The sequence below is a fragment of the Arachis hypogaea genome, chromosome 13 (assembly GCF_003086295.3).
Source record: "Arachis hypogaea cultivar Tifrunner chromosome 13, arahy.Tifrunner.gnm2.J5K5, whole genome shotgun sequence".
Classification (NCBI taxonomy): domain Eukaryota; kingdom Viridiplantae; phylum Streptophyta; class Magnoliopsida; order Fabales; family Fabaceae; genus Arachis; species Arachis hypogaea.
The window spans coordinates 141,511,010-141,533,162 of NC_092048.1; the positions used below are offsets into that span (position 1 = coordinate 141,511,010).

General features: G+C 35.2%; 4 protein-coding genes across 14 annotated transcripts; 2 read left to right on the forward strand and 2 right to left on the reverse strand.

The window, feature by feature from the left end:
- The first annotated feature begins 180 nt into the window (after positions 1-180).
- On the forward strand, positions 181-3,912 carry LOC112792356 (histidinol dehydrogenase, chloroplastic). Its single transcript, XM_025835561.3, has 13 exons — positions 181-666; positions 746-798; positions 895-967; positions 1,092-1,193; positions 1,510-1,611; positions 1,704-1,775; positions 1,855-1,917; positions 2,064-2,105; positions 2,372-2,431; positions 2,551-2,661; positions 2,804-2,974; positions 3,156-3,246; positions 3,460-3,912. Exons 1-13 carry the CDS (start codon positions 574-576, stop codon positions 3,738-3,740), a joined length of 1,314 nt encoding a protein of 437 aa, XP_025691346.1. The 5' UTR covers positions 181-573; the 3' UTR covers positions 3,741-3,912.
- Positions 3,913-4,107: 195 nt separating this feature from the next.
- Positions 4,108-10,118, reverse strand: LOC112792355 (probable protein phosphatase 2C 39). Of its 7 annotated transcripts, none has more exons than XM_029297316.2 (8): positions 6,420-6,526; positions 6,093-6,140; positions 5,751-5,798; positions 5,505-5,666; positions 5,111-5,359; positions 4,754-5,027; positions 4,482-4,636; positions 4,108-4,404 (listed from the first exon to the last, which is right to left on the reverse strand). In XM_029297316.2, exons 1-8 carry the CDS (start codon positions 6,423-6,425, stop codon positions 4,267-4,269), a joined length of 1,080 nt encoding a protein of 359 aa, XP_029153149.1. In that variant the 5' UTR covers positions 6,426-6,526; the 3' UTR covers positions 4,108-4,266. The 7 variants fall into 7 exon arrangements, with proteins under 7 accessions (XP_029153149.1, XP_029153148.1, XP_072069390.1 ...); XM_029297315.2 differs by having other exon boundaries at positions 6,093-6,158; positions 6,420-6,490; XM_072213289.1 differs by lacking the exons at positions 6,093-6,140; positions 6,420-6,526 and adding an exon at positions 9,691-10,058 and having other exon boundaries at positions 5,111-5,356.
- A 254-nt stretch (positions 10,119-10,372) lies between these two features.
- Positions 10,373-15,812, forward strand: LOC112792359 (uncharacterized). 4 transcript variants are annotated; one of them, XM_029297318.2, is made up of 10 exons: positions 10,373-10,976; positions 12,465-12,683; positions 13,044-13,114; positions 13,728-13,792; positions 14,088-14,147; positions 14,250-14,330; positions 14,495-14,562; positions 14,899-14,947; positions 15,048-15,208; positions 15,417-15,812. In XM_029297318.2, the coding sequence occupies exons 2-10, from the start codon at positions 12,517-12,519 to the stop codon at positions 15,484-15,486; spliced, it is 792 nt and encodes a 263-aa protein (XP_029153151.1). In that variant the 5' UTR covers positions 10,373-10,976; positions 12,465-12,516; the 3' UTR covers positions 15,487-15,812. The 4 variants fall into 4 exon arrangements, with proteins under 4 accessions (XP_029153151.1, XP_025691348.1, XP_029153152.1 ...); XM_025835563.3 differs by having other exon boundaries at positions 14,103-14,147; XM_029297319.2 differs by having other exon boundaries at positions 12,475-12,683.
- On the reverse strand, positions 15,737-21,479 carry LOC112792358 (uncharacterized). 2 transcript variants are annotated; one of them, XM_025835562.3, is made up of 5 exons: positions 20,740-21,479; positions 19,233-19,598; positions 18,848-19,066; positions 16,719-18,689; positions 15,737-16,393 (listed from the first exon to the last, which is right to left on the reverse strand). In XM_025835562.3, the coding sequence occupies exons 1-5, from the start codon at positions 21,455-21,457 to the stop codon at positions 16,014-16,016; spliced, it is 3,654 nt and encodes a 1,217-aa protein (XP_025691347.2). In that variant the 5' UTR covers positions 21,458-21,479; the 3' UTR covers positions 15,737-16,013. The 2 variants fall into 2 exon arrangements, with proteins under 2 accessions (XP_025691347.2, XP_072069391.1); XM_072213290.1 differs by having other exon boundaries at positions 19,233-19,595; positions 20,740-21,474.
- Positions 21,480-22,153: the final 674 nt, after the last annotated feature.

Consider the following 22,153-nt stretch of genomic DNA (forward strand, 5'->3'; position numbering starts at 1 on the left):
CAAAAAATACAATTTTTTTACACAAGAAATAAAAATAAAAATAACAATGATAATAAATACTTTTTAATATTGAATGTTGATTTTATATCATCTAATCATTAAGATTACAATCGTTTAGACTATTGATTCTTTATTTGCTCTCTTATTAGTTCTATTTTTTACTCTCTTATTGGTATTTCCAAGTGAAATCTTTTACCTGCCAAACTTCTGTTCTGTACTTCTAAGCTCTAACTCTCTTTTTTTTTCTTTTTCATTTTTTGGCCCAACGTAGTTTCTCGTTCAATTTTGGTGAGCCCACAACACATCTGGGCCAACGCGGCGGCGACGGCGCGTGACAAAACAACACGACACTAACCGTAGAAGAAGAAACCCTCTCTCTAAGCGTTCTTCATTCCATTGCACTCACAGCGTTCGTGTTAGAAGATACTGTTAAGTATTAACTAACAAGTAACAACAGTCAAGCGCTTCTCTTTTAAGTATCGGAGGAGTACACGTATCCGTATCCGTATCCGTATTCCATTTCCACGTCGTTGACCAGTACCGCGCAGTAGCTGCAACTGTATTTAGGTGAAGATGAAGTCGTATAGGTTGTCGGAGCTGAGTGATTCTGAGCTTCAAGGTCTCAAAGCTCGCCCTCGTATCGATTTCTCTTCTGTTTTCTCTGTGGTCAGTGTTCTCTCTTCAATCCTCCCCTGTTCTTCAATGCATCCTTATTTTCACATTCTCGCGCTTTGCAAATTCGCAGGTAAACCCCATTGTTGATGACGTTCGCACAAGAGGCGATGCTGCTGTTAAAGAGTTTGTGCTTCTCTATTTTTTTTGTTTTTTTTTTTTATGGCTTAAGATTTTAGTCATGATGCATCAAAACTTGAACCTTCTGTTTTTTCCGGGTAGGTATACTTTGAAATTTGAGAAGGCTAAATTGGATAAGGTAGTTGAAATTGTGTCGGAGCTGCCTGATCCAGTGGTAGGTTTTGTTTGTTTATTTCTCTTGAATTGAAATTGAAATTCTGCAACTAATTTTCTGGTTTGAGTGAGTAAGAGTCAGCTTTTTCTGTTGTTTAACTTGATGTGGTTTTATGGGAGTACAGCTTGATGGAGCTGTTAAGGAAGCTTTTGATGTGGCCTACAACAATATATATGCATTCCATGCTGCTCAGAAGACACCTGAGAGAATTGTTGAGAACATGAAAGTATGTATGCCATTCCAATTCTTATTCTTACTTTGGATCATCCATGTTTTATTAAGTCAATTTTTTTAAACAGTTGAAAATAAATTATTTAAAGATATGTTTAGTGGTGTCCTTTTTTTAGAAAAAGGCTAGATATTCCTAGAAAGATTAAATACAGAATACAAAATACGTGGAAGATTTATTTTGGTTCTAGTCAGATGTGCATAACTGCCCCTGATTTGTGGATTTTCACCATCATGTTTGTGCCAAGTCCTTTGATTTTGTAATTATGCTTGTGTCACCAATATTTTTGTTTTGAGTCTTCTGAAAATACCAGGGAGTTCAATGCAAGCGAGTTGCAAGAAGTATTAATTCTGTGGGTCTTTATGTTCCAGGAGGAACTGCTGTATTACCATCAACAGCTTTGATGCTTTCTGTTGTAAGTGAATAGTTATTTCATTCGTTCTTGGTATCATGTCCTATCCTATAACCGCATCATCATCATTGATGTTTAATTGTTTTTGCTATCAGCCTGCACATATTGCTGGATGTAAAACTATTGTTCTTGCAACTCCTCCATCTCAGGATGGCACTATATGCAAGGTACTTTTCCATATTGTACAAGAAGTATAATTGTGTGGTTGTTTTTTTTTTTAATTTATTTTAGAAATATTTTTTGCAGGAGGTACTGTATTGCGCCAAGAAAGCTGGGGTAACTCATATCCTCAAAGCTGGAGGAGCTCAGGTTTGAAAGATGATAACATAACCGCTTTTGTGTCTGCCTGTCTGGTTATGTGATTCTAGTCTAATCATTTAGCTGTTTGTATATGCGTTTATATTATAATTTCTTTAATGAAGCAATCATAAATATGACATTCGTCTTCATTACAGGCTATAGCTGCCATGGCTTGGGGAACTGAAACTTGTCCCAAGGTGGAATTTCTAAGTGTTGTTTGTTTCATTAGATTTTCTATTCAGATTATTGTTTGTAGTTATTGGACTGAGCTTTGCTTCTTTCAATTAATATTACTCATGTTATCCTATGTGCAATTGATTCATCTATTGCCTCTATCGTAATCTATATCAGCCTTTCAAAAATAAATAAATAAACAAATAAACAAACCTATATCAGTGCAAGTTCATTATTACTTATTAGATATGACAAATTTTATTATGAATTTGTGACAACACTTTTGCAGGTTGAGAAAATTTTTGGCCCTGGAAATCAATACGTCACAGCTGCAAAAATGATACTTCAAGTAACGATTCAATTTGTATATGCATTGCATACGATTCAATCTGTATATGCATTGCATTTCAAGCAACATATTGTAGTATCTCCCGCTGTGTTACTATTTAATCATAAAATCTTCTGCAGAACAGTGAAGCCATGGTTGCAATTGACATGCCAGCTGGTCCATCAGAAGTTTTGGTCATTGCGGATAAGCATGCGATTCCTCGTCATGTTGCTGCTGATCTACTTTCCCAGGTTTGATGAGCTTTAAAATGATTCTACTTGCATAATTGCATTTAGAAAATGTTTACATTCATAGCAGTGAATAACTAGTATTATTTCCTTTGTGCTTGCTTAATATGGCACTTCATTCTCGGTTGTAACTTAAAATTTTCAGGCTGAACATAGCCCTGATAGTCAAGTAGTTCTTGTGATTGCTGGTGAAGGTGTGAATGTGAATGGCGTAGAGGAAGAACTCAACAAGCAGTGCCGGAGTCTTCCAAGAGGAGAGTTTGCTGCTAAAGCCCTCACCCACAGTTTTATAGTTTATGCACGTGATGTGCTCGAGGTCATGATCATATCTTTCTTTGTACCAAATGCCGTTAATTCTTTTTCTCATGAAGTTACTTTTTTTTCCCACCGAATTCCTAGTTTCCTGAAGCTAATCATGTCTCAATTCATCAACATCTTCATAACGTCTACATTGGGGTTTCCAAACTAAAAGTTGTTTTTTCATCTCCACTCTCCAGTCAATAAATTTCTCAAACCTATATGCACCAGAACATCTAATTGTCAATGTGGAGGATGCAGAGAAGTGGGAGGGTTTTATTGAGAATGCAGGTATGACTTTTGTAGCTTGGCATATTCACTTTTTACCTATAAAAATCTTGTGTGTACTTAAACTGAAACTGGATGCAAACACTTCTAAAAGAAAAATAAAACTTGCTAAGACCCAATTCAGACAAACCAAAAGCAGATACATTGTTTCCTTTTTCTTGAACTTTGATGTATGATGACAATTTTACATTTCTAACGATTGTCTCTACACTACAGGTTCTGTCTTCTTAGGGCCGTGGTCACCAGAGAGTGTTGGTGACTATGCAAGCGGGACAAACCATGTGCTTCCTACTTATGGATATGCAAGGATGTACGGTGGTGTTTCATTGGATTCTTTCCTCAAGTACATTACAGTGCAATCTCTAACAGAGGAAGGCTTGAGAAAACTTGGGCCTTATGTGGCAACCATGGCTGAAGTTGAAGGTCTGGATGCTCACAAGCGAGCAGTTACCCTAAGGCTTGAAGACATAGAAGCAAGGTTTCAAGTTTCAACTTGAGGTGATACCTCAATTTGTTACACACGATATATGTTATGTAAGTCTACACCTAACTTTTTGATCACTCATGGCTAAGTAGTTGCCATTTTGATGTAGTAATTTGAATTGTTTTCATCAACATTTGTTTTCTTGTTTAAGTCCAATGTAACAATATAATTGTTTTTCATGAACATTTGTTTTCTTTTTCTTTTCCTTTTTAATTTTTTTATTTTATTTTTAGAGTCCAATATCATGGTCTGATCTTCATATAATTAACTCTGCATAACGTTAAAGCACTGGTGTTGGTTGTTGCTAGCTGTGACATAGTTGACTTCACTACTTAATTGCTGGTCTTTTTCCTCTCTTATTGTCTAGATAAACATGAAAATTAACCAACAGCTATTATATTACTTCATCAAAAACCAGAAGTTCAAGTAAAATGTAAGGAACAATGCTGAAAGTCGAACTTAGATTCTTATTTGGGTGGAAAAATGGGGACCCATCTGAATCTACTATTCTACTTTGTCTGCTGCTGTCATCATCTCAACTAGAACGTAACAACTATGCATGAAATATCATCACAGCTTCCTAGACACTTGGCTTCTTTAACCAACTTCTTAGCTGCTTTCTTAGCATCATCAACATCATCTTTGATACAGTCACAAGCATCCTGATTTGTCATCACCTGCATCAGAGGAAAGGATACTTTATGCATTCTCTTCCCCATCATAAATCTCAGTAATTATAAGAATTCACTCATACCTTCCACAAACCATCACTTGCCAAAATGATGAAGTCAGTGTCATCATCAATCTTCCGAATCATCACATCTGGCTCAGCAGTAATGTGCTCCTTCAGTTTTCCATCTCCAAATGCTCTTGTCATTGCTAATTGGCCGTCCACTCTTGGAATAGATCCTAATTCCATCATATACTTTAGTAATTCAATAGTGGAACTTGTACAGGAAAATAATGTTGCGTTAAATTAGGTTTGATGCTAATAACAAATATGTTATGTCGCGATCGAGACATTACCTGGTCTTGTGAACACACAGCCCCCTCTGGTTTCAACAAGATCTTTCTCCTTCTCTGGTTCATGATCCGCAGTTATTGGTTTTGCAATACCATTTTTGCATGATATCGCTCGAGAATCGCCAACATTGGCTACAAGCAGCTTCACTCCATCAATTAGTATTGCTGCAACAGCTGTCGATCCTCCCCGCAAATCAGCTATATTCTCTAAGATCTCAACATTTGTAGCCTTGCACACTTTCTTAACAGCATGCACTGGTTTCTTCCAGAAACTAGGCTATCCATGCATGATCAACAAATCAAATTAGGGAGATAATGGTTTTGATTAAAATTAAACATACCCATGATTAAGGGATATACCTCATTCAGTATGTTTTCAAATAGATGGCTTTGCAAGTATTTGGCAACATCATGACCTGAATGACCATCAAATATTGCATACAAACCCAAGTCATAACCATTGAGCTTCTTGTGTTGAGCAAAAATGTAGTCCTCCATTCCATGGTTCAACTTTCCTTCGGTCAAGTGATATCCATGGCTGAAATGTCGAGCAGAAAGCTTGCTGTCTTCATCTCCATCTTTTATGAGTAGACCTTCATGAAGTCCCTGCTATAACAAGAATCAAAAGATTGTCATAGAAACTACACTACAAGTCTCACGAAGTTTACTTTGTCAAAATTTTGATCTCTTAGCAAGAAAAGAGCACATATCCATGACAATATTTCCCTGGAGAAGAATTCAAGGACATGAATACCTCTGCAGTTGCGCCATCATCTCCTAGTAAGTACTCTGCTTCCTCTCGATGATCATCATTTGCATCCTCATCTGCCTCTGGTTTTATTTCATCAGTATTGTCTTCAACATCACCGTCATCTTCATCCTCACCATATTTTTTTTCTATTAAGTCATCTTGGTGCTGTAAAATGCCAGAATTTGCTTGGTGAGAGGAAGGTGCACTATATACACATACCAATAATGAGAGAGAAGAGAGAGAGAGAACCTTTCTCTCTCTTTCAACGGAGTCAACATGGCTTGCCAACCTTGATTTCTGATATAACGAAGAATAAATTAAACAGTTAATCCATATACACTTATGATTAAAAGTAGAAAATTATTCAGCAATAGTGTGACAATCAGAAGTGTAAAGAGAAAACAGCAGCTGTAAAATTAGAACTCAAAAGCTGGATTTTGGATGCAAGAGTTCTACTCTTGGCATTGAAGTAAACTCACCCAGATGAACTCCCATTTCCATGGGGGATACACATACCTAGCTATACACAATTATGGGTGCACTTGTTATGCCTAAGGGCACACAGAAGTTGCATGCTTATATTATATATACCTTGAAAGCAGCAGCATTCCCTTCCGTTATCAATGTAGACTTTCTTTTCTGCAAGTTAGATTGGGACTGATAACAAATTTACGTTTGAAATGAGCAATACTCAAACTGAATATGAGCATGTAAACATCATTATATGTTTGGAGTATCCAAGATCCTTCACAAGGTCATCACTACTATGTACTCTTTCTGTTTCATCATCAATGTACCAGAGATTATTTACCCTCATATGCATTTAAAAAATAAATTATCAAGATTTTATATTCTACCAATTGTTCTCTATTATATTCATGCAACATTGTAGCCACTTATTTGGTCAAAGTACCATACCTGCATTTGTTTTGATGGGAGACTTTCTCTTAGCTGAGTTCAGAACTTGTTCATCAAATGATGACACGATTTGAACTTGAGAAATAATGGTGATAACGTTATTTATGTGCATAGTAAAGTGCAGGATGAGTAAAAAAGAACTATTATTATGTTATATTCTTTTAAATGTGTCTGGACATGAATGCACGTGTTTGACAAATACACGAGGTAGTGTCCTTCACCGCTTGTGTTAGATTTTGCAAACTTAACAAGTGGTAGCCATTTTGATACATGCACTTAACTGGCCATGTTCACGAGACAAGAGTCAAGTTACTTTACCTCCAAGAATAATCTTTCTAATATGAAAAATAAAAGTTGATGAGAAAACAAGATTATCCAACTCAAAGTTAGGAACTACAATTATTGATGTCAGCACATGGATCCCTGCTGTTTTAACTTTTAAGCAAATATTTATCTATGCTCAAGTTTTATTCAATTGTTCTTCTTCCTCGGATTGCTAACAACCCACATTGCTGCAGCCACTTTGTATCAGAAATCCTTATCTAAATATTAACAATAATGTATATCCTGTGGTTGTATATTCATTGAAATTTTGTTCAATTAACATTGTAAAATAACAAAGTTTTAGATAGGCTTCCAGTGTGGCAGTGTCTTTTTTTATCAATTGCCAGCGCCAGCCTTATCAAATTGTTTTCATAACAAAACTTTCGGTGAATACAAAAAAAGATAAAGAAATTGAAATATAATATTAAAAGAAATACTTGAGTAGGTATATTGTACTCCTACAGGAAACATAGATCTGTATTTGAAGTTGGAGGAAAATGTGAGCAATTACAAACTTCAAATGCTCTACCACCTTAACAATCTCTGATTGTGCTTGCACCAAGTTATCAGATAGTGGTCTTAAACGCTTTCAAGCTTGCATGTTCAAAAAAAGAGGACAAAGAAGTTAATAAATGCAAGCATATATCTATATAATAAAATAAAATAGTACTAGTGAAAATGTACTTACTTCAATATTTGGGATATGAGATATTTTACACCAATCAGGTCCTATATCTCTTTTGCATCTCTCAACTAGTTGAGGGCATCCAAATATCTTCAAGTTCTGAAGGTTATGAACATTATCCATATTATGTGGTAGTGTTAACTTTGGACAATCAGCAATTAGAAGGGTTTCAAGTGATGTCAGAATTGGGAACCATTCTGGAAATGCTGTTAAGCTCTGACACTGTGAAAGGCCCAGATATCTGAGAGTCTTAGAACATCTTCTTAGCCAATTAGGTAATGCTAACAATTCTGGTAGTTGGTTGATTGAGAATTGTTCAAGTTTCAAGGAATAGTCGTCATCAATTTCTTGTTCAGCTTCATCTCCAAAATGAGTCACCTCAAGACAAGCCTCAATACTAAGCCTTTTCAAAGCAGTCAAGTGTCTCAAATCATGTGGAAGGAATGTTAAGTTTTCACAATTCCACAAAATCAATATTTGCAAAGAACTGAAGGTCTTAAAACCTATACAAGACAAATCATTCATTTGTGTGGTGATCCACAAAATCCTGAGGCTCACAAGATACCTCAAGTTCTTTGGAATGTATTTAAGTGCTACACATCTACACAAATTAAGAACTTCCAAGTTCTGCAGCTTGCAAATGGAATCTGGGAGTTTTTCCATCCTTTGGCAATAGCTCAGATTAAGATACCTCAAATGCTTCATCTTGTTAAAACAATCAGGCAAGAACTGAAAATTTGAACATTGTAAATTCAACACCCTGAGGTACCTGAATTCCTTAAAAACCCATCTAAGAAATGGTTCAGTGATTGCACTTGCACTTTCACTTGCATGCCAGAATCCAATCGTTTGGACCTTACTCAACCTTTTATTATCAAAATTAGGTACTCCTTCTCTACTATCAGAAAATGATAAATGCTGCACATTTTCTCTCACATTGGTTGAATTAAACTTTACTGCAGCCCTTTCATTTTGCATAGTAGACACAGCAAGGTCATTAATAAGATCATGCATCTTAAAATAAGATATTCCTAGATGCTTAAGTTCTTCAAAAATAAGTCCATCAACAACTACTTGATCTTCAGGAACACCTTCAAAGAAAGATTTTGAAACTAGCTCTTGAATATAGAACTCTCCAAGATCCTCTGCCTCTTCATCTTCGTCATTGGTTTGTAGCAGTCCATGTGCCATCCAAAATGATATCAGCTCCAAATTGCTATATTCATAACCCTTGGGAAAAACTGAACAATAGGAGAAACACCTTTTCAATTCAGATGGCAAGTGGTTATAGCTCAGTTTCAATGCAGCCAAAATCCCATCATTTTGTTGGTCCATTTTCCAAATTTCACTATCTCTAGTTTTCTTCCACACACTTTCTCGATTTTCTGAGTGAAGCATGCACCCTAAACTCACCACTGCCAGGGGCAACCCTTTGCACTTTCTAACAATCTCTTTCCCAATTTCCACAAGCCTCGGGTGCTTGTTTTCCTCTCCTGCTGGAAATGCACACCTGAGAAATAGCTTTAGACAATCTTCATCAGGAAGATATAGCAGGTTCTGTTTATAAGCTTTCCCCATGATCGAAGCAACCTTTTCGCTACGAGTTGTCACGATAATCTTGCTACCAATTCTGTTATTTTCATCATCGTGCATTCCTACTAACAGATTTCTCAGTTCGTCCCACCCTCTATAATCTTCATTCCAAACGTCGTCAAGAACAAGCAGAAACTTCTTCCCATCTAGTCCCTCGTGCAGCAAATTCTGTAACTGATCATAACTATAATTGTGATGGGCATCTATATCTATTCCATGCATAGCCTTAAGAATCTCCAATGCCAACCTCTTAACATCAAAATCATCAGAGACAAACACCCACATTCGTGGAAAGAAATTCTCGATCACCCTATCATCATTGTAAACTAGTTGTGCAATTGTGGTCTTCCCCAAACCTCCAATTCCAACAATTGGAATAACATCAATAATCTCATTACCAGAATCTGATGATGGAACCGTCAATAAACCAATGATCTTCTCTTTCTCCTGATCTCTACCAATCACATGGGAAGGCCTAACATAAGATTTAGTCTCCCTCCAAGCCAACTTTGGAACATGAACATCACTACTACTTGCATGAATCTCCGAGAGACCAAGTTTCATCCTAAAAGAAGCCAATTCATCTATTTTTTTCTTAATTTCCTTGATCTTATGAGCCATCTGAATACGAAATGCAAGAGGGTTAGAGAGTGAGAAGAAGCGCTTTACCTTTCTTTTGAAGCTTCCTTGGCTCTTGACAATCTTGTTCCTGAGTGCTTCACACTCAATCTCATCCAAGATGTCACGAGCATCGAAGAAATGATCCCTGAGCTGCTGCAGCCACTCCATGATGCCGTTATTTTGTGTTTGCTTGTTCTCAGCATCCACAAGGAAAGCATTGATGATTCTGAGAGAGTTCTTGAGGGTGTCAATTTCATCTTTAAGACCCCATAACAGTGAAATCTCTTTGTAGGTAGCGGAATCTACCCTGTTCAAGATATTGGTCAGCAAACCAGAAACTAAGAGAAACATGTTCTCAAGAAAAGCAGTAAATGATGCTGAGAAGCAGCAGCATATAACCAGTAGAGGAAGCTGAAGGAGTAGAGGTAAAACTTAAAACTCAACTCAACAACACCACTACGCAATGTCACATGCTGAAGCACCACGTGGCAAGCAAGTGGGGCAAAAAGAATAATAATGAAGGAATCTATAAAGAATTTATTTATTTTGTGTCTTAGACCTCCAATACCGATCACTTAATCAACCTAAATTAGTTATATAATTAAATATATTTATAAAGTTACTTTACAACATAAAAATTAAATTCTATAAATAATGCATATACATAGATAATTAATTTAGCAGACAATTTTTGTGGGATATATAACGTTTTTTTAACGTTACTGTTTTTGTGTTGATTATAGAAAGGAAAGGAAACAATTGGAAATTGGAAATTGGAATTTGGAAATTTGGAAGACTGGAGTGGAACATACCACTATTGGTAGGTTGATACTTTTGTAATTTTGTGACATGAGTCGCGTGGCATCAGCGTTTTCCTTCGACGGCTACAAGAAAGGATGGAGCAGGGTGCACCGTCAATAAGAGGGTTCACTATAATAAAAGATTTCCTTCGAAAACCGATTCAACCGGTTTGCCTGAAACGACGCCTTTTGCCCAGCCCCTTCTCACCTCACATGTTCCTTTCCTTCCGAGACTTCGCTCTTCTTCAAGCTGTGTCGCCGCCGTCCAATCTGCTCCAGTCGCCGTCCCCACTGCCCCATCGCCGTCGCAACTCTTCTCTGCCATCACAACTCGTCGAATCGTCTCATTGCCACTCCTCCGCAGCGCGTCTCCTACGATCTCTTCCGCGTCTCCTTCAAGCCGCCTGTCGCTCCTCCTCCGCGCCGCCTCTCAGTCCACCCCCGTGCCTCCTCTGCATCGGAATCGAGCCTCGTCGGCGCCGCTCCTGGTCCCGAAACGCGCCACCTCCACCAGATTCTCCCCGCATAGCATCGGTACAGTTCTTGCCCCTATCCCAGCCTTCCTTTTTTTTTTAATGATTTGATATGTTTAATCTCTGGCTAATTTTGGATGTGTCATGAGGATAGACAAAGAAGAATTTCTTTTGTTTTTCAGTTATATATTTTGGTTTTGGATGTATTTGTGTTTTTATTTATTTTTTTTATTATTACTTTATTTGATTTGGGGTTTGAGAGAGCAGTATAGTTTGGATGTGTCATGAAAATAGACAAAGTGATTATGTTTTACCTCGAAATAATTTTGGATGTGTCTTGACAATAGATGAAGAGGATTTTCTCTTGACTGTTTGTGGTGTTCAACTATGTTCATTTTCAGATGTGTTTAGAAAGTATTATGTTTGTTTGTTATTTTAGATGTGTATGCTATTATATTATGTTAAATGTGTTGTAAAGTTTTGAAGTTGTATATATTATTCAGCTTTTGATTTTTATCAGTTTGCAATGCAGGATCAATGCTTGTATCCAGGCAATGTATGTTGTGTTTAGAGCAGGGATTTTTTTTTTTGGATGAGCTTGTACAAGTATTGGATGTATTTAGATAGTATTTTATTTGCTAAGATGTTATTCTGGATGTGTTTTGAGATTATGGGCTTGTTTGGGTGAGCTTCTAAGAAAAGATCTTTTTTCGAGTTATCTTTTTTTAAAAGATCTTATAGAGAAGTAAAAGTAATTTTATGTTTGGATATCTCATGTAAAAAGGTCTTTTTATCTATCAATTATGTTTGGGTATAACAATATAAAAGTACTTTTTTGTTTATTTATTACATGAAAAACATCTTTTTTTTAAGGAAAAAAGATCTTTTAAAAAAAGATGTAAATTACAGCTTCTCAAAAAAAATCTTTTTTTGATTTTACTAGTGCTTTTACTTTTACTACTAGAAATTTGCCAAACACGTTAAAAAATAAAAAAAGATCTTTTATCAATTTGTATATATTACTTTGAGCTTACACGTATCAAGTTATTGTTTTCAGCAATGGTGATTCTTAGATATTTCTCACTTTGTTGCTGTGTTTTAATTGTTCCTATTAGTGTTGTTGCTGCATTTTAATTGTTCTTGTAATTATTGTGATTTTTAGTTCATGTTCATGTTCTTGTATTATTATAATTTGCTATAACTTTTTAATTGTTTCTATCTTATAATTTGGTATAATTTGTTAATTTATTAACTGGTTGGGTTGCTTACTTATAAATTTATAATTGTTCTTTTTCTTGTTCAGTTCATGGCTGCCTTGTATAATTTGTACTTTGATAACTATATAAGACTTTGATTGACGTAGTGTTTTAAATTTGGATGACATTTTAAGGTTTATATTAGACTATAATTATATTTTAGTGTGCTTATATATTTTATTTATTATTTTATTATAAAACGGTTATTCCAGTTAAACTACGGTTGAACCAGTTAGACTAGTAAATCACTGAACCAGTAACTAGAACAGTTCAATGACCGTTACGGTTTTTAGAACCTTGCAGGAAACAATGAATCCATGAAAAATCGGTTGTTGAGGAGGAACAATGGCATGGCTTGTGATGATTGCTTCTCTGATTCTGGTTACATGGCTTGTTTCACTCTTCACAATCCTCATTCTCTCGTTCTTCCCTTTCACCAATCATAGAGCTGCACCTCTTCGCAAGAGGAACAACGTCTTGCTCGTGATCGCTCATCCCGATGATGAATCCATGTAGGTTAAAGTTCTCTACTTTTGTCATCTGTATTCGATAATGGCATTCACAGTTCACAGTATGATGTATGTGTGAGTTGGAAATGCCGTATAAAGATCCTAAAGTATGAGCTGCTAATTTTTGCTATTATTACACGTGGAATTAGTAATTGCATTTATTAGGGTTTCTTACCCCTATTCTGACAAACTAAAGCTAATAGGAAATGGCTGAAAAAAAGATAGATTACTCACTACTTCACTGCTCAGTATAGAAATTGTGTGAATTTGGAATGTTGTCAACATGACTTTGGTAACTTTTAGGAAATTGCATCTTTTGGTTAGGATTTCACATTGTGTTGAAAACTTGTTCCATTTCTGCAGGTTCTTTACTCCAACTATTAATTTTCTGACTTCAAGGCGGCACAATGTTCAAGTACTTTGCTTATCTATTGGTGATTAACTTTGGACTGTTAGTTTTTGTCTTGTATTTTATGCTCCTTACTCTATCTGTGGTTAGATGCTTATTTTTACGTATATCAGTTTTTGCTCATATGTTTTATTAAATGGAAATTAGTCGTATTCTTTTGTCCCACCATTTTGTAGTTAATTCGCCATCACAGTGGCATCTAAATTAGTAAAGCAATTTTAGTTATTGTGTTGAAGAAGAAGTTAACTTCGATTCAAGTGGCACTGGTATCTGATGCAAATGGATATACATAAAATGTCCAATTTTATGCAATGACATACGTCTGGGGTTAGTTCTAGTTATCTGTTTCCACTGTTTGGATATAATATTTTTTGTTTTTTCTATAATCTACAATTATATACAAAGCCCTTTTACATAAAGTGAAATTTATTATCACATACAAAAGCTGGAAAGTTATCTTAGCATGTCTGGTATGCTCTTCTAGTTCTCAAAAAAAAAAAAAAAATGAAAGCTTCAAGCTTAAGCACTTTAAAGAAAAGGTTCCTGTCTCACTATGCTATGAATGTAATGTATATGTTTTTCTCCCTTGGAATTTTTTTATTTTTTATTTTTTTACTCAGTTCGAGTCATTTATGTAGGTGATGCAGATGGTAAAGGAAATATCAGAAAAAAAGAGTTGTTTCAGGCTTGTGTAGCCCTCAAGGTGATTTACAAAATTGCTCAAAATGGTTGTGGTTTGACTGGTTCCAAAATCATGTAACAGCTTCTCATTAAATATTAAGCATTTCCCTGTTGCGAAATTATTAAACATATTCTCTCTCGGACAAGTAGATCATTTAGTGGTCATAGGCTCATAGCTTTCCAATCATAGAACAAAATTTCTTGGTAAGCCCAGGAAACATTTCATCTAGTTGAAAATAGTGTTTGCATTAACAAAAAAAAAAAGGTAACAGACACTGTCTTACAACTTCATGAGGTTATTCTTTCCATGACATCAGAAATCATGTAAACAGGTTCCAATGCAACAAGTGAAGATTGTCAACCATCCAGATCTGCAGGTTCTGATCAAATAGGTCCCTGGAGTTGTAGAATTCAGTATTACTTCTGATTTTATGGTTAATTTCTTATATTACCATTGTTTATTGTGTTGTCATATCTAGGATGGTTTTGGTAAGGTTTGGAACCATAGTTTATTGGCAAACATTATAGAAGAACAAATAACCAGCCACTGCATTAATATGGTAAGCCTGTGCCTCTGTATTATTGTTGCCATTTTTAGGCATGTAAGTGAAGCTTTCATTTGTGCCACCATATGCAATCTTTTGGGGTGACTAATACCTTCTGTTCTAGTTATCTCTTTTAGAGCCCCCCTGTTTTTACTGTTTTGGTTTTTGTGCCTCTCCAGATTATTACTTTTGATAACTATGGTGTCTCAGGTCATTGTAATCATCGAGATGTGCATTTTGGAGTAAGGCAAGTTGAGATATTATGCTACTGCTATTGATCAATATTGAACTACTATTACTTTTAAATTTTGTAGATATGCATGCTTCTTATTGTTTATTTTTAATTTTATGCTTTGGCACCACTTTTTTGTTTGTTGTGCAATGCTAATTTCGATCATTATCACTGTGGATTGTTTAATAGTTATCGTAGTCCTTAGCTTATCTGTGTCATTTCTGGCACATTATCCAAGAAAGTGAGGGATGATGGGAGATCAATGATACCTGACTTCATCAATGATTTGCCCTTTTAGATTTAGTTTTGTGTACTATATGACTGACATCAGAGTTTTTCCCATGTTAGCAGCAAGCTACTGTATGATACTTTACAAAAGGATATCGATGTCTGGGAGCTTGTATGTTTTGCCTTCGTGGTTTTCTTTTTTGAATTGCCATTTTATTTTTATATTAAAATTGTTTTGACATATTTTCCTGCGGTATCTTCATTCCTCTTAGGTTAGCACCAACATATTGCGAAAGTATAGTGGTCCCATTGATATCTGGTTGACCATGATTTGGGCCATGCTTCACTCAAGTGGAACAATACAGTACTTGGTAAACGAACATCCACGTAGGAGCTATCGTGCTATGGCCCAGCACGCAAGCCAGTGGGTCTGGTATACCTCATTTCCCTTATTTTGAATATAAACTTTGCCTCGTCTTTTCTTTTTCTTTTTCAAGAAAAAAATGGACTTATCACTCTTCCAAGTGTTTCCCTTCCCTCCAAAATCTCAAAAGCATGCCATTTCAATTGAAGCAATCTCGATATGCCTTGCCCAACAATACATCCTTCTCTCCATCTAAACTCTAATGCCATTTGTGCAGGTTCCGCAAGCTTTTTGTTACTTTGTCGAGTTATACGTATGTGAACACTCTTAGAAAGATACAACATTGAAAGAGTTTTGAAGATCAGTTTGATAGCTGTAATTGTTGCAATCGTGTTCGCCATCATGAAGAGCGTGCATGGAAGTTTTCTCTTGGTTCAAGTCATACATTTAGCATTTTTCACATCCTTTCATGTCCTTCAACAAAACCAGAGCTAATTTTCTTCGAATATCCTAGATGATTACTTGAGTTTGTCAAATGTCAACAGTGCTCAACATTGCAGATTTTGCTTTCTTAGTTTACAAAAATTGGTATTGAAGTGACACAATGAATGTTTCTTACAACTGATATATTATCAATTAGCAAATGACTATGATCATCCTTTATATTCTTTAATCTTTATATTATCAATCCTGAATCACCCATAGCTTAATAACTGTAAATGTTCTGTAGTTATATTTGCTGACCCTCTTTTGATAATGTTTATTGCAACATCTTATGTTCCTAATGTAGAAAAATATAGACTCTCTACTGAGGCCAAAATTCAAATGCAAAGAAAGGGAATGTACTAAACATTTAAACATATTACAAAGTGGTTCATTTTCTACAAAACCGCACGACATCCTTGTCACTAGCTTTAAGAAACATGGCCTTAACTTTGTTCAATGATGCAGCAATATCTGTCATGTTCATTCGTTCTTCAGGTAAATCCTCACAACAATTCAAGGCCAGTTTCAAGATAGATGATGTAGATGCTATTATGTCATCAACATGGTGGTGACCTTCATCTTGTAACAAGTTGGAATCCACAACTCGATCAATTGCATGGGGTAATGATTTACTAATCCAACCTTTCATGCTTAATCCTGCAACAAACAAGTCATCTGTTGGCTTCTTTCTTGTGAATGTTTCCATCAGCATTATCCCAAAACTGTATACATCTCCCTTTGTAGAGATAATCCCTTTGGATCCAAACTCTGCAACTCAAATTAACCTCGTTATTTTTCTTAAAATATTTGTTTATAGAACAAGTGTATGTGACACACAACACAAGCCACTAAAATTGGAAACAAAATGTTTAGATACCACCACCACAACAGAAAGTGAATTTCTGAACTAATGAAAATTACTACAGAAAAAGTTAAAGAAGCATTGTAGTTCAACTTTGATTACAAATTATTACTAAAAGGTCAGTGAATGATTTATGATCTTCAATTGTATATGCATACTAATCAAGCATATGGTTATAATCAAATGACCAAAGTTAAAAGGGAAATTATAATCTGGTGTAGCATAACTTACCCGGTGCAATGTAGCCAACTGTAGCCATGGTCTTGGTATATTCTTTGGATTGTCCCTCTCCAAGCAATTTGGCAATGCCAAAGTCACTGACATGGGCAACCATGTCTTCATCCAATAAGACATTACAAGGTTTGACATCACAATGAACCACTATAGGTGAAGATCCATGATGCAGATACTCCAATGCAGATGCCACATCTATCATTATATTTAGCCTTTGCAAGAAGTCCAAACAATGGTTATGAGAATACAACCATCTCTCAAGGCTCCCATTAGGCATGAACTCCATCACTAAAAGCTTGTAATCTATACTTGAACAACAATCTATGATCTTGATGAGATTTCGATGGCGCAGATTGCGCATTGCTTCGCATTCTACACTGAAGCTCTTTGATCCTAATTCCAAGTCCAAGTTAAACACTTTGACAGCAACCACCATCCCATTTGAAAGTAAACCTTTGATCACAGAGCCAAAACTGCCCCTACCAAGCAAATTACTCTCATCAAATCCATTAGTTGCCTGTGATAGTTCATAGTACGAAATCATTCTGGCTGCTGGTAATGCTGATAATGTTCCTTCGTTAGTATCACCACCATTCTTTCTTCGACGCCTGACGAGAAAAAACACACAGAAAACAACCAGAATGATTGAAACCATTATAGGCAATATGCATTTGATGAAGAATATGTTTGCATTTGACCCTTTCTTCTTTACTTTACTGCATGCTGGGACTTGTAATCTGGCATTTCCACAAAGTGCTTTATTAAACATGAAAGATTGAGCAGTGAAATTTTCGAAAGGTCCACCACTCGGAATCTCTCCTTCCAAACTATTATGAGAAAGATTGATGAATTCAAGATAATGAAGTGACTCCAATGATCTTGGAATCAAGCCAAACAAGTTGTTTTGAGATAAGTCCAAATCTGTCAAACTTATCAAACTGCCAAGTGAATCAGGAATACCCCCTACCAATTTATTTTGTGATAAGTTGAGAATTTGCAAATTTTGCAATCCAGAAATGGCCCCAGGAATGCTTCCTGAGATCATATTCTTTGATAGATCCAAGAAAGTCACAGCCTTTAAGTTCCCAATTTCAATTGGAAGAGACAGAGTTAAAGCATTGTCAGACAAGTTCACCACAAGAATGTCTCTGAGGCTCCAAAGAGAAGAAGGCACCTTACTGAGTTTGTTGGAGTTCAAGTAAAGTTTTCTTAGAGAAGTAAGATTACCAAAGCAAGTTGGAACCTCTCCAGAAATTAGCTTGTTCTCAGTTATGTACAACTCACTCAGCTGCTTGATTTTGCAGATTTCGCTGATGATGGTTCCCTGCAGACGGTTGTTGCCAAGATTCAAATATTGAAGAGACTGCAAACCTTTAATTGTAGTTGGAATGGTTCCACTTAAATCATTCTGGTACAAACTTAGCGCGTACAAATTGGTTAAGTTTCCAATTTCCAAAGGGATTTCACCATCAATACTGCAAGCATCAGCATCAAATAGTTCCAAATTGGACATATTTCCAATTGACTTGGGAAGCTTTGCATGGAATGGATTCCCTGATATGTAAAGATCGCACAAGGAAGAAGGATACATTAATTCAAGAGTGGAAGAATGAGTGGTTAAATTATTGTATCCTAAATCAAGCTGCTGAAGATTTCTCAAATTCCCAATAGTATTTGGGATAACTCCACTGAATTTATTTAACTTCAAGTCCATGTAGTTAAGCTTTGTAGCATTGGATATGCTACTTGGAATATTTCCACTAAGTTTGTTTCCATACAAGTTTAGCTCTTCCATGTTTTCAAGGCTGATATGTGATGGAAGAGAACCTGAGAGGGAATTATTTGCTAGATATAAGTAACTCAGTGAAGACATGTTGAAGATATTTGAGGGAATTGATCCACTTAAATGGTTATTTCCCATGCTTAAGCTTGTGAGTAGAAGATCTCCAATGCCCTCTGGTATAGAACCTGAAAGCCATAAAAGTTCAGAGGAATAACATAAATCAGACACACATGTTCAGATATAATATTGTTTTAAAATTGCTCTGATATTCATTCATGTACTATGTTTAGTTAATGTACAAGTACAACAATGACATATCTTGATTAATTAAGGATTGGCATACCTGTGAAGTAGTTGCTTCCCAAATGTAACACTTGGAGCATGGTGCAGTTGCTTATTGTTTTTGGAATACTTCCAACAAATTGATTATCTACCAGATAAATGTATTCTAGTAAAGGAAGCTGAAGAAACATCTCTTCTGTGAGGCTACCATTCAATTTGTTTTGTTCAAGGTTGAGTACTCTCATTGAAGATATGTTAAAAAGAGAGGGTGGAATTTCTCCTATACAGAAAACAAGCTTTATAGTTTATAATATAATAAAGAAGATCAATAAAGAAAACAAAAACCATGTATAATTAATTTGCAGAAATTAATTATTTTTCTGTTTAATAACTCTTCATCTCTTATTGTTGAAAATGATTGTAACAAAAATAGTTTTGACACTAACCTTGTAAGTTGGCTTGATTAAGATACAAGGAAGCAAGCATAGTTAAGTTTCCAATATCACGGGGTATGTTCCCTTGGCTGAACTTGTTGTTTGATAAGTCAACATCGGTCAACTCTTTGCAGTGGTGCCAAACCGAAGGCAGTTTACCAGAAAGCAGGTTGAAAGCTATGTAAAGCACTTGGATTCTTGCAAGTCCACCACATAAGTTTGATGGTAGGGTCCCAGATAAGTTGCTTGACCCAATCTCAATGTCTTGCAGCGTTGAACTATTCAACATTGTTGTTGGTATGGATCCACCAAGTGGATTATTTCCAAGATACACCACTCTTAGCTCCGGAAGTTCACCAATCTCCACTGGAATGCCTCCTTTTCATTCACAGTAATGAAAATAATTAAATTATTTAAGGTAAAGTACAAGTAGATAATGAGAATACTAAACAATGTGAATAATGGATATGTCGGATGTTCAATTTAATAGGTATGCAGATGATTATGTTCATTATTTTTAATTGGATGATTATTTCTTTTGATTCGATTTATTCATACACACTTAACAATGACTGGATGTTCAATTCACTAGGTGTGCAGATGATTATCCTAATATTAAAATTTAGGAAGTAATTTGGGATGGAGCATTTTTTTTACTTTATTGAGTCAATTCTAAAACTCATTATTCACATTGTTTACAAAAATTATTGTCTATCTAACGAAACCTTTTATTTCAATCTATCTTACAACGAATTCACATCGACATCATAATTTTGAGAATCAAACTGAACCGGTCACTTCAATCTAGTTAACTACAAATCAACTACTAAATTAGTTTGGATTAGAGTAAAAATTGCTTATGAAGTCAAAAAAAATATATATTTTACATAGTAGTTCTTTTGGATAACTATTCACGCTATTATTGTGAAAGACAGTTCTTTTTGCCGTTCTTTTGTTGTCCACAGTATCTCTCTTGACAGAATAAAGACTAATTTCGTCGCGGATATTAGCTTCATTTAATAGTTTGCTGCTGGCCAATGAATTATTGCATGTACAAGGTGAAATTCGAACTTCCGACACTTGTTTAAACGAACGAATGAGAATGAGCTGACCAATCCATTCAAATTGATTATGTAATGATATATAATTGAATGCATGGTGTAAAACTACTTTACACTTGGGCAGTTTTAAAATCGGAATAATTTTGATACTCGACTGATTTAAAATAATAAATAAAAAAATCATCTTTTTTATACATAAATATATCAGTTTATTATGAATTGGACTTTTAAATAATTTAATTTAATGATTTGATTTTCAAAATCTCACAGCTAACTTCACAATGACATCGTTGGATCTATCGAGTCATCCCGACCAAATGGAATAAGACTCTGTTAAGAATTGAAAAGATAGTAGTTATTGTATTTATCGTCACCTAACAATGGAATGTGGTTCCTGAGATAATAATTCATTAAATCAGAGAGACTAAATTGTAAGATGAGTGACATATAAATGATACCTGAGAGAGAGTTATAAGACAAACTGATTCCACGCAAAGAAGAGAGGTTAGAAATAGTTGGAGGAATGACACCGGAGAGATGGTTTACTGACATGGATAAGATCCTCAATTGGCTCATTCTGCCAACTTCATATGGAATGGAGCCTTCAATAAGATTGTGGCCAATTTCCAAGGTCTCTAGCACTGTTAAATTTGATATAGACTTTGGAATAACACCACCAAACCTATTGTTTTTAAGGTTCAAGTGTTGAAGAGAAGATAAGGCTCCTATCCATTGTGGAACATTGCCACTAAATTCATTGTAGCTCAAGTTAAGTGACTTCAATCTTCGAAGATGAACTAGTTCTTGTGGCAAGTTGTGATGGAAAGTGTTACCACCAAGGTTGAGTTCAATGAGGAAGGAGAGGTTCCCCAAATGAGAGGGTATGGTACCACTAAGACCCATGTCACCAAGATTCAAGGTTCTTACCCTTCCATGGCGATGATCACAGGTGACACCAAACCAGTTGCATACTGAGAAGTTGGTGGACCAATTATGTGTGAGGAAGTGGTGAGGGTCCTGAGTTATGGAAGATTTGAGAGCAACAAGTGCATGCTTATCTCTAGTAGTGAAGTTGGTTCCACTAACAATGAGGCTCATGAAGAAGTAGTAGTGCAATTGCAATGAAAAACAGTAAGTGAAGAATGTGCATAGCGAAGAGTAAAGTTTATTGTTCATGTTCTAAGGTGGATTATAGATCTCACACGGTAGAGAGTTAGTTGCTACTTATATTAGAGTTTAGATTCACGACGGATTAATTCTTAACTGAAAAATAGTGTAAACAAAAAATTTTTTGTGTACTTTATATTAAATTAAATGTATATTTTATTAATTCAATAGTGAATGAAGTGTGATTATGTGATCCACACTTAATTAATATTTATATATAATGTAATAATATTAATAAAATTGCATACACAAATTTATAATTTATTTATGTATATTTATATGTATTATTTTATATACTTAATATACATTTTGTACATAAAAAATGATAGGGGTTAATTAATTTTATAATTTATAATTATTAAGTAATCATAAATAATATTTTTAATGTGAAATTATTTATTTTTTTTATTTATTATATATTAATCAAATTTTAATAAAAATGTTGCCGTGAGTTTCTGTTTGTACATTATATGAATAACTGTTTATTAGTAGCTAGCTTTTTATTTTTTATTTTTTTTTAAATATGTTTCGATTTAGTCAGTCAATGGTTATTGGTTAACTGTAGGGTACATGTAGGTTCATTTATTGGTAAGTTCAAGGAAAGTGCATGGCTCAGTGAATTCCAATTCATGATAATTAATTATTATTGGTCATGAATCTAGAATATCTTTTGACGTGACTTTACTTTAGTGCCATTGATTTTGA